Source organism: Notolepis coatsorum (assembly GCF_963971535.1).
Source record: "Notolepis coatsorum genome assembly, chromosome: 18".
Classification (NCBI taxonomy): domain Eukaryota; kingdom Metazoa; phylum Chordata; class Actinopteri; order Aulopiformes; family Paralepididae; genus Notolepis; species Notolepis coatsorum.
In genome coordinates, this window is record NC_140182.1 from 78,246,666 (window position 1) to 78,258,754 (window position 12,089).

A 12,089-nucleotide genomic window follows, 5' to 3' on the forward strand; every position below is an offset into this window, starting at 1 on the left:
ACATCAGGGTCCCCCATTTTCAATTCATATCGATAGTTTAATAGCTAGCCTTGGCTCGTTTAACAATATGCAAAATATGTGTACAGCCCTGTACTCATACTGAAGTTATTCTTGGTATATACTACACATACTACTAGGTCTGATTGTGTAACGAATCGATTCCACGTCGCGCTGTGTGTGAGTGAGAGAGAGAAAGAGAGAGGAGAGATAGAGGGGGATACTAATTAATTTCGCCCCCCCCCCCCCCCGGAGAAGAATTCACGAGCCGCCACTGCCCCAAGCATACCCCACATTTAGCATAAAACACCTGACAATTGCATACGCAAAGTAATTTGCGATTTTTTATACTTTATACTTATAGCACACAGTTTGTTGCATTAATGGGATTATAAAGCAACAAAAATAAAAATGTTGACTTTTTATTGCTGTTTTTACCTGTTATTATAACAAAGGAAAACCTCAAACTCTTATGAAGGAGAAAAAATACTGGCTGTGTAGACCTATTTTTAAATAAAACACAGAAGAGACAAAACACTGGTGTCTGTAGACCGACTTTGAAATAAAACCCTGAACTATTCAGGTATATTTGAGTCCTTCCCTTATTTGTGGAACATTTATAAAATAAAAAGTAGTCCACTTTGAAAAAAGACTACCATGTGTAGACCTACTTTGAAATAAAACACAAAAAAGGAGAAAAAACACTGGCATCTGTAGACCTACCTTGAAATAAACCCCTGAACTATGCAGCTCTATTAAGAGTCCTTCCCTTATTTGTGGAAAATCTATAAAATAAAAAGTAAATTTTTCGTTGTTCGCAAAAGTGGCACCACATATCAGGCGTAAGCCTGCATCGTTAGTCGTGAAAGCAAATTAATATGTCCACGCTGAATTAAATCCTCTATTTTCCTCAGATTTCCCTTTTTTTGGATTTATCCATGGTTAGCTTACTGGGGGGGTCGGAAACGCAAGATTAGCCACTTGCAGACGGCAGGGAGAGTCGCGGGGTGTGACGTACTGTATATTTTAGTTGACTAAATATCTTTGTTGATGAAATATTTTTTCATTTCAGTGTCACAGTATGACATCGATCTCCAAAATAAAATAAAAATAAAAAAAAGTTTAAAAAAAGATTTTTTTTTTGCCAGGGAGCCGCAGCTGATTGGCTAAAGAGCTGCATGCGGCCTCGGAGCCGCAGGTTGCCGACCCCTGAGTTAAGGGAACAGGTCACTTTAAAACATCTTCACCCTAGCTTTAAAAGGAACAGTTCACTTTAAGACATCTTCACCCTAGCCTTAAAGGGGAACTCCAACATTTTGGGAAATTAGCTTATTTAACATCTTCCCTGGAGTTAGACAAGAAGATACATACCTTTTTTGTCTCTGTGCGTGAATTTTTGCTTTGGGAATAGACGCTCCGTTAGCATAGCTTAGCTTCATCACTGGAAGTGAGGCAGGACAGTAGCCTTACAGTGCCTTACAGTGTATTGCAAGGTCTGACATTGACCAAATTTGATATGCATGACCTTGGTGGGCTCTAGGTCAACTCCTGAAAAGGGGGTCAATGTCAGACCTTGCAATCAAAAGTTAGGGGGCGCACTGAAATTATGGCAAGGGTTATTAGCCCCCTAACTTTTGATTGCAAAGTCTGACATTGACCTAGAGCCCACCAAGGTCATGCATATCAAGTTTGGTCAATGTCAGACCTTGCAATACACTGTAAGGCTACTGTCCTGCCTCACTTCCAGTGATGAAGCTAAGCTATGCTAACGGAGCGTCTATTCCCAAAGCTAAAATGCACGCACAGAGACAAAAAAGGTATGTATCTTCTTGTCTAACTCCAGGGAAGATGTTAAATAAGCTAATTTCCCAAAATGTTGTTGTTCCCCTTTAAAAGGAACTTTATTAAATTATTAATAAATTAATAAAATGCTGTCATCTACTCAACCCCCCCCCCCCCCGCCACACCTGTAAATTTCAGTTGAAACTCGACTGACGGAAGTTCATCCATACAAGACACTGCAAGTTAACGAAGCTCCACACAACTGAAATGCACAGAGAGCATTTCTTTAGACTTCCAAAAAGGGCTCAAGCTTCGCTCAGTGCCGTTGTGCAACCCCATGTGGAACAACAGGAGGCGCTTAACTCTTTCACGGCCACAAGCTTTTCCAGCGCCAGCTTTTCTTGACCATTTTCACGATCTTTGCGGAGCTATTGTATATTCTATATTATAGCTATGGAAACAATAGTATGGCTCATTTGACAGACACTATTTCTAGTCCAACATGTAAAAAATAGTTTGTTTCTACACACTGTAGTTTGTAGTTTATTATACGCTAAATAATAATAATAATCCAGTCTTTTTCCATAGATCGCGAGATAAAACGTGTTATATGCAATAAGTTAAAATCGCTCTGGTTGATTCCCTGAAACCCCAAATACTCCCAAATCAAAAGATATATACCATGTACACATGTGACTTCACAAACTCATCAAGGGGGGGGGGGGGGGCTTACCCCGAAACTGCAATCGTTAGAAAAGGCTTGGTTTAGGTCCGGTAAAATACTGATCTTTACAGAAACATGTTTCAGGTTCGGTAAAATAGACAGGGGGTCCTTACCTTAGCCAGAAGGTACGCCAAAAAGAATAATTCCAGTGATCCCATCGGCGATCGCGATTACTCGTTTATATGTAATTACACTTGTTTACGGGAAACTATTGGTATTGAGGCGAGCAGATCTCCAGGCGATTGCTCCGCAAGAGCTCCTCCCCCTCAGAGCGAGTCTTGATAGTCCAGTTCAGACTGTCTCTACTGATCCCTTTCTATCAGAGTTCAAAAGGTAGGCTGTCACCTGGTGAGATTCGATCGGCTTTGCAATTCCAACGTAGGCAAACGAGCCAGGGACACCTAGTGATCCGGATGAACGTTTAGAACGGGGATCAAAGGAAAAAGATAAAAAGATCCAAAAACTAGTTTACTCGTTATTGGCCACCATTGAGTTAATGCAACAACCCCTATTCAAAAGTAGAAACTTGTATTTCCCCCCGCATTGTCTCATTAGATGTGAAGGAGAACTGAACTCAAGTTAACCTTTGCCCTCTTTATCCTCCAATCACAACTATTGCTTCCCTAGCAAGAAGAGGGCAGGGTTGGAGATGGTCACCCCTCAAAACAAGGCACAAAAAAAACAAAAAACAAACATTTGTTGCGAAGGATGCCATGATTTCACCATAGCAACTCTTTTATTAGCAAAATAATGGAAATTAGTCCACTAATGTCCCCATCCAATGGAAAAAGATGGGTGGGGCTTAGAGGGAGGGGTAGGGGGAGGGATATGGAACCTGAAACCATTAAAAATCATAAGTCAATAACAGTGCACTTCTGCTCAGTCACCAAACTCTCAATCTGTGTGCACCGTACTTTACATACATGGTCCTTATTATCTGCTACGAGGTCGTCATTGTCATCCTCTAGTCAAAGCCGATCATAGCTAATGATTTTGGGGTGGTAGGAATGTTCCTGTCGGTAACAACAGCACAACAACATGCACACGTTTAAGAGCGTGTCTTTTTTCTTTTTTTTGTCATTTAAAAAAACACTTTGAAAGAGGATGACAATTTGAGAAAAGAGAGTCCCTTTGATTTAAAGTGTACACATCCAAAACGCACACATGCGTGCACGCACCATGCATGCCTATTGCCTAGACATTCACACGCATGCCAATACGCACTCTCACAGGCTTATGCCTTGCACATATCATCAAGGCACTCACTCACCTCATACACACACACACACACACACACACACACACACACACACAGACATGCAAAAAAGGCATCCACACAGCTCTCACAGTATGTCAGAGTCAGAGTGAGGTGGTCTACGGAGAGAGCGAGTTGGTCGGGCTTTGTCCATCCAATGGGAGACAAGCTAATATGGGATGGCGATGTAATCATGGGAACAAGATCATATGGCCTAGGGGAGGGGGGGCACGTCTACTGGCAGATAACTAAGCCAACGAAAACACAAAAGCACTGCAACTAAAGCATGCAAGGCACAAGTACCTACAAAAACACAAGACAAAAAAGGTGTTCAATTCTTTCAAAGAAAAGAAAATAAATGCAAAAAGGCCCCCTTTTTTCATATAAAAATTCAAAATAAAAATAAAATGACCGGTTTTAAAATAAAAACATTTTTAAAAACAGTGAAAAATCCCCCAGCCATAGTGACAGTTGTACAAATATTTTACACAAACGTTTTTCTACACAGCATCTTTAAAACCTTTTTAGAGATCAACATAAGTTAATTAGAGGTTAAAAGTGACATTTCTCTACATAGCGTCCGCGATGAGGTCCCTCTAGTCAGACTCCGGTAGGTCACTGCAAGATGGCCAGCACACTGCCTGAGCAGAAACAAGAGGAAGACGAGGGGAAGCCACAATTAGGATGGTACAAGGCAGGCAATTAACCTAGAATACAAAAAAATATATATACCAAGAGATTTTAGAATTCCGGTCACGCCTGACAAATGTACCGTACCTCAATTTGCGCATTCGGAAAAATTTATTTAAGTCCGTTTTGAAATGTTTCAAACAACCGACATAATGGTAAACTTCATCAGCCACAAAGTATCCCACCTCTGTTGCCTCTTAACCACAAATGGATGTAACACTAAAATATATACAGCTAGATCAGGGATTTTCTAACAAGATGGTGGTGAGTAGCAACTAGGGGGTGGTACGGAGGGGGGCTGTGCCCCCCATCTGAGAGGCAAAATATTTGCAATAAAGAAAGACATTTGCTGTCATTTCCTGCAACTTAAAAGCATAATTTCAATAAAATTGCAAACATAAGGGTAAATTCCAAATAAGTTACTGTATTTACCTTGGCTTAGTCTATTTGGCTGCCGTCTATTTTATGATTATTTTATGTCTGCACTTTTTAATTTACTGCTGTGAAGCACTGAGCTGCAATTCTTGTATGCAAGGTGCTATACAAATAGCTTATTATTATTTATTTAAGTAGTGTATAAGGTTTAACATTGAACATGACAACACATGCACGCATGAACACACAGTGGAACAGAGGACAGAGCAATCACGTATTAGACACTGATGAGTCTGTTTCTAAGCTAAGAATAAAGTGTTTTTAAACACATGGTTGCGCTAATAATATATCAAGATAATGTGATTTGAAAATTGCACAAATCAGAACAGTTGCAATGGACTTGTAGGATTATTCATCTGAGGGACTCAATTATCCAAGCGCCACATTGCCATCTCTAAAACAATCCCACTGGACGGTGTGTTCCGGCTATGTTGGTATGAGAGCGGGGCTTTTACCCTAAAAGAGGCCACAGTCCTTCAGGTTGTTCTTGATTATGACGTCGGTGACGGCGTCGAAGACAAACTGGACGTTCTTGGTGTCCGTGGCGCAGGTGAAATGGGTGTAGATCTCCTTGGTGTCCTTCCTCTTGTTCAGGTCCTCAAACTGGCACTGGATGTAAGCCGCTGCCTCCTCGTACGTGTTGGAGCCTGGAGTGGAGAGAGAGGCAGAGAGAGAGGGAGAGGCAGAGAGAGAGGGAGAGAGAAGGGTTTTATGTTTCATGTTGGTAGAAAATGTGGTGTTAGTATGTGCACTCGCTCGATATTGGCTGTCTGATTAAATTATGTTACGCGCTTGCTTCTGTTTTGCTACAAAGAAACTACAACAGAAGCATGTCTCCCCACCTACGCACAGCAGATTAAGGTGGTTCTACAGGCTCTAAATCTAGAAAAAATAAGGTTCTCATTGAAAGGACCTCTAGACAAATTTGAGGAAACTTGAAGCCTTTATCACCCTCACACCTGATACTAGCAGAGGTGTGATCAGGGCACAAAATAAACTTTTTGACTCACCGGCCAGTGTCGGGTAGATGGGCAAAATCTACCAGCCAAGCATATTTCTTACCAGCCAAAAAAACACATTTCAAGTAGATAGGGTATTATGTTGAAGAATACACTTAAAAAAGAGGCCAGAGTAAAATTTTAAGCAAATAGTTTTATAAACCTAACTTAAACCTCCTCAATCATGTCCTCATCAGAGTCCTCTGGTTTTCTTTTTTACTTTGACTGTGAAAATAATCACAAAGGGATAATGGCGTATAGCAGACTGATTTTAGAATATTTCAGATAATGAAATGAAATGGTCATCAACTATCCAGTTAGTATTTATAGTGTAACGTTTGGCTTTAAATCATATTGAACGTAGAGAGAGAGAGAGAGAGAGAGAGAGAGAGAGAGAGAGAGAGGTGGGGGGAGGGAGAGAGCGAGAGCAAGAGAGAGCCCCCGTCTGAGCAATAGTATGCAGCCTCGTATGGGTTCTGCGGTCCTGCAGCTGGATGCATCTCCGTCTGAGTCGCGTAGTTGATGATGTCACACACACTAGACTAGGATGTCAACAGAACACACAGAGCCTGGTGGATGCATGAAGCGATATAAATAAACCAATAAATGTGAAGTTATCTTTGAACCCCTGTTGTCAAGCCTCGTTAATATAACCCCTTTCCTCACTAATGGAACTGGTTTTGTGGACTCGCTGACGGTGCTTTGAGCGTTTCCAGGATTAGCAGCTAATGCTAATTAGCTTAGCTTAGTTAGCTCCCTACAGTGCAAGCAGGTGCCACGGGCAGTCAGGACTCAGGACAGAAGAGTAGTGGATGTGACATCGGTAAACAAGCCACAAATTAGGCCTGTCGTAAGACCAAAACACACTGCAGTTTTAATTATTTTACATTACTATTTTGTGACCCGCCACATGGCGGACAGACCTCTCAGTGGCACTCGCCAAACCTAAAATCTGGTCGCCAATGGCAGGCTTTAATTTCTATACATTTTTTGTACAGTTTGTACATTTAAAAGGGTGCAAATAAACAGATTTATTAAAACAAAAAACATGAAACTAAAGTTCATTGTGTTTAGTGTTCAGTGTTTATACAGTTGTATGGTTTTCAATTGGGCAACTAATAAAAGCTTTACTTGGCCATGAGGTCATGCCAAAATTATCATTTTAAAAGAGGAAAAGTTGTAAGTGAAACAAATTTGCTCATTTGAATGTCCCACGTGCGTCTATATTAATCCCAGCCGAAGTGATCGTCGCGTTTCTCTGATTGGCCATGACGCCCATGTGACCGCGGCGCGCGGTAGAGCGGAAATAGGCTGCTGCCTCCACGTCAAGAAAGAGACAGGCATTCTATTGCCATGCTCTGCGACAAACCCTAACCTTAACCAACTCCGAAATAATGCCTAACCTTAACCCTAACCTTAACTTAACCCCAACCATAACCAACTCCGAAATAATGCCTAACCTTAACCTTAACTTAACCCTAACCATAACCAACTCCGAAATAATGCCTAACCTTAACCTTAACCCTAACCTTAACCCTAACCTTAACCAACTCCGAAATAATGCCTAACCTTAACTTAAGCCTAACCTTAACCAACTCCGAAAGAATGCCTAAACGTAACCAGCGAAAGAATGCACGTTTATAGCGAGAGATGATAAACTTAAAAAAAAATTTAAAAAATTAATTGAAGGGATTCGAACTTACTTGTCACCAACCGCACCGCAGGCTCCAGAGCAAGGCGGCGAACGAGGTGAGCTAAGCGTCAATGGAAAAACAGCGGGGATTACGGCTGCATAATGCCGCGGCCGCTCTGCCGCGGGGCGTGTCGCGGCCAATCAGGGAAAACGCGGAAGCACTCTTCGGCTGGGATTAAAAGAATAGGCGTCCCACGTCTGGTTTCGGCTAGCTACAATTCACACCAGATACCTGCTTAATCAGAAAATGTCTCATTTGGGTTTATAGTCTATATACCTACTTATACACCTTCATATTAGGGGTGGACGGTATGGTCTAAAATGTATATCACGGTATAATTTGAAGCATAGACTGTAACGGTATATATCACGGTATCAGTGTTTCCGTTAGAATAATTTTTTTTTCCCGATAGGCAGGCTATATAAAGAATGACATCCTCAAGGCATGTAGATTTATAATATTTTAACTTAAAACTAGGCTACTTTTGCGTATAAAGTCATTATATTCCAAATAAAATAAGTCCCGAGTCGAGACTCCGTGCTGCTCCCATTGCAAACAGCGGGGCTGGATGCTGGATTTGAGTGAATTGGAGTATTGCACTGTGCAATACTCCAATTCAGCCATTGGCAATTCAGCCGTTGGGTGGGGGGGGCGCTGTTGAGCGGGCCTGTGACCAGACCTGAAAGCGCCCCTGGCTCTGCGGCTCTGCAGCTGCCTGCTATTCGCAAATCCACTGCTGCAGCCGTCCTCCCGCTGCAGCCGTCGTTATCATAACACTACACACATCATAATGTTTACAGCAAACTGTAGTTGATCACCAGGTATGTTTTATTAACGTAGAATAATTCATATAAGAAAAACGATAGGGAAATCTCTTACCTTTCTCCACTGGTTAAAAATGCCAGGAACTGAAATTGAAACTTGCTGTGCGCCGCGGTGATATGTGTTTATTATGAAATGACAATTGCGTGTTGACACGCCCACTGCGCGAAGCCTCCTAAATAACTTTTTCCAGTTTGCACATATCTATTATCTATGACTAATTCTATCTATTTTTAGGGGCAAATGCGATTGAAATAGTCGCGCTGTGGTTACATGACGTCATTGCTATTTTAGAGCTGCTCTACCGGTTACACGGTATAGTCAAAATCCATACCGTAGAGCAAATTCATACCGTTTATACCGTCCACCCCTACTTCATATAAGCCATATAACTGTATGATAGCATGTCTGTATCACTGTACATATTAATACTACAACTCCGTACATACATCCAATCCGCACTATTACTCAGTAGGTGGGTTCCTATTGACTCAGGAGGTTTAAAAAGGTACCTAGATCTACTTCTTGTCCCAGCTGAGACTAGCAGGAAACCCCTGGGTGTGTGACTACAGCAGGGTTTCCGTTAGAAAAAATTGTTGCCGGCCTCAGTGTCCGGTAGATTTCAATCTACCGGTCAAATGACAGAAATTCCGGTCAGAGTTTATTGAGCTTAAAAACAATTGATAGGCAAAAGAATGACAACAAAACAAAAGAATGACATCATCAAGGCATGTAGATTTATAATATTTTTACTTAAAACTAGGCTACTGTTGTGAAGGATCAGATTAAACCGAATATATATATTTATTTATATATATATATTTAATTGTATTTGTATATCGTTTGATATCCCCTGTATATTCCTTGTACAATATGCACTGAATATCCCTTTAGTCTACTAAACAGCCCATAATAGTTTCATTCTACCATTGGACGAGAACCTGGCGCCAGGTTGCCATACCCCTAGGTCCAAGTTCAATCGTGCCGCCCAACATGTCGTGGCAAGCCCCGGTTCCGCGCAGGAATATGTCGGGCGAAATACGAATGGTACTATTTGTTCATAGCGCATATATATATGGCGCAAGTAAAGTAGAACTTTCTTTTAGTCCAGTTCCTTACCCTCCAACAGAGTGACAGACGCAAAGCCTCCCCACGACGCACGTGTGGTGTAGTAAGGCCTACTTGGCCCCAGAATAGGCATTGAGATATCGTGTAGATTAATAGCTGAATAGTCATAGTTTGGCACTATACCGTCGAGTTGGACGTATTCTATTAAGCTAATAATAGTCTATTTATGTATGGTGCATCGTTCGGTTAGAGTTCTAAAGTTATCAGTACCCCCATCGTTCCTGACGTTATCTGGACGCTTAACCAGGCTGGGCAGACCCCTAGTGGTGCTTGCATCCGAGGAGCTCCGGGCCAGGGCGACCGGACCTGTATATTGGATTACTCTACCCGGACGACGGCGAGCCTTCCACGGCTTGGATTATGCTTTGGGTGCTTTGATTATTCCATGGATAAAGGCCAACACTGCGGAGTGTTGGAACTACCCCCCGGAGAGGAATCCAGGTGAGACGGCGCTCTACACCAGTGAGGTCGCCTCACGTCTCTCCGTTGTGGACCGGCAGCTACCGTCCACAGAGGGTCCAGCTGTATTCGTCTGCGGACCGAGGTTCTGTGGGCACCGTGTTCAAGACTTTGAATTCTCCCAAGACACCGTCGGCCAGATGGGATACCGCCAGCGGCTTCTCTAACCCCCCCCCCTCCTACTGTCTTACAACCAGCGGGACACCCCCCCCCCCCCCCTTAGTGTATCCAGCTATAATCATTTAAGTACCATCGCTATCATTTCCTAAATATTCCAGGTTGTATACTTACTCCCTGCGTAACCAGAGATTGGACATTCAATGTTGATTTACCTACGAATACTCATTTGCCATAAAAGTGCATATTTCATATTTCAAATCATAAATGTAATTAAGTGAACGTTGTATATACCTTTTGCTATATTAAACCTTCGATTTGGTACATTTGTGTGGATTCGTTTCATCAGGTGGGAAAGTGTTCATCATACTTATATCATGTACTGGATGGCCAGAAGTTAAAGTACAAGAGGTAGTGGTATTAAATATCATATCTAACAATACAGTCAGGGAATTGTACCCCTCAGTTACAGCTACTTTTGCGTATAAAGTCATTATATTCCAAATAAAATAAGTCCCGAGACTCGTGCTGCTGCCGACTTTAAATCAAATAGGTCTGTGGGCAGTCGCCCGACATTAATAAACAACAGTCTGTTATAATCACATTTTTATGAGCTAACGAATTCCGTTATATTGGACATTTGTATTAATTATATCAAGCGAAGAACTGAGAAATTTGGCAGAGAGAGACGGCAACATTATCGTGGGTTTGCGTGACGATTCTCTCCACCTCGCAACGACTTATTTGCAAAGAGTATGGCGCTGCAGAGCAGCTGATTCAGCTGTTGTTGGCTCTTTTCTGGGGACCGCACAGCAGCGCCCCCCACCCAACATTGAATTGAAAATGGCTGAATTGGAGTACTGCTGGAATACTGCATTGTGCTGCTCCGGCTCTGCAGCTTCACAAAAGTTTGCACACCCAGCACTAAGCTCTCGCTGACAACGTTGTTGTCATTATTAGAAGCAACGAGGAAACAAATGTAATGATCGTTTCGTTCATCGCATAGGCTATTTAATTTGAGCCTATTTTAATACAATTCAAATAATCAAATTGTGCTTAGACTCAGGGAATTATTTTCACCGGACATTAAGACCGGAGAGATTAAATATGTCGGACTTCAACAGATTTTGCCGGTCAAATACCGGTAATTACCGGCTAACGGAAACGCTGTGGGTTCCTATTGGCTCAGGTGTAGGGATGTCCCGATCACGTTTTTTTGTTAAATAAAAAAAACAGGTATTAAAAAAAAAAAAAAAAAAAATATATATTTTTTGCCGATCCCGATCTTCGGAAAATCACGTGATCGGCCCCGATCCCGATCACGTGATCGGATCGGGACATCCCTACTCAGGTGGTTTAAAAAAGGTACCTAGATCTACTTCCTGTCCCAGCTATTCCTCTATTATTGTATTGTTTTTATTGTGGATCCCCATTAGTCTACACCAAAGTGAGACTACTCTTCCTGGGGTCCAAACATTAAAAATATAAACACAAAAAAAAATCACAACGAACAAAACAGTGAATAAAAGTTAGATATCACAATTCTCAACCATAAAATACAAATTACATATTCAGTCCATAAGAACAAAACAGATCAAAATCATATATATGATTTGAACTCATTGTTCCACTGTCATCCAGGTCAGCGCGGCATGCATCACTCCAACACTACTCCTCACAGAGCAGCGCAGAGTGAGGCGTGCGGCCCTGTTCTGAGCTAACTGGAGTTTGTTCAGATCAAGCCTAGAGGTGTTAGACCATATAGTAGGACAGTAGTCCAGGTGTGATAAGACCAAAGATTGTAGTACAAGCTTTGCTGTACCATTAGTCAACAGATTTCTACACCTTCGGATCATTGAAGTACCACAGCTCATCTTAGCCACCATATTGCTAATGTGTTTCGACCAAGAAAGTGTTTCATCTATTACAACACCCAGCAGTTTTGCCTCACTGACCTGTTCGATATCAGCACAGTTCAGAACTAGATT

At 41.9% G+C, this 12,089-nt stretch overlaps 1 protein-coding gene across 1 annotated transcript in view; it reads right to left on the reverse strand.

Moving 5' to 3' along the window:
* Positions 1–3,198: 3,198 nt before the first annotated feature.
* The window catches only part of LOC311245574 (guanine nucleotide-binding protein G(i) subunit alpha-1), a 70,381-nt gene continuing 61,490 nt past the window's right edge, over positions 3,199–12,089 (reverse strand). Inside the window, exons 8-9 of the mRNA XM_084335467.1 lie at positions 5,339–5,530; positions 3,199–4,399 (exon numbers count right to left, since the gene is read on the reverse strand). Coding sequence (XP_084191593.1) covers positions 5,340–5,530 — 191 coding nt within the window. The 3' untranslated portion in view covers positions 3,199–4,399; position 5,339. The remainder of the gene's footprint in view (positions 4,400–5,338; positions 5,531–12,089) is intronic.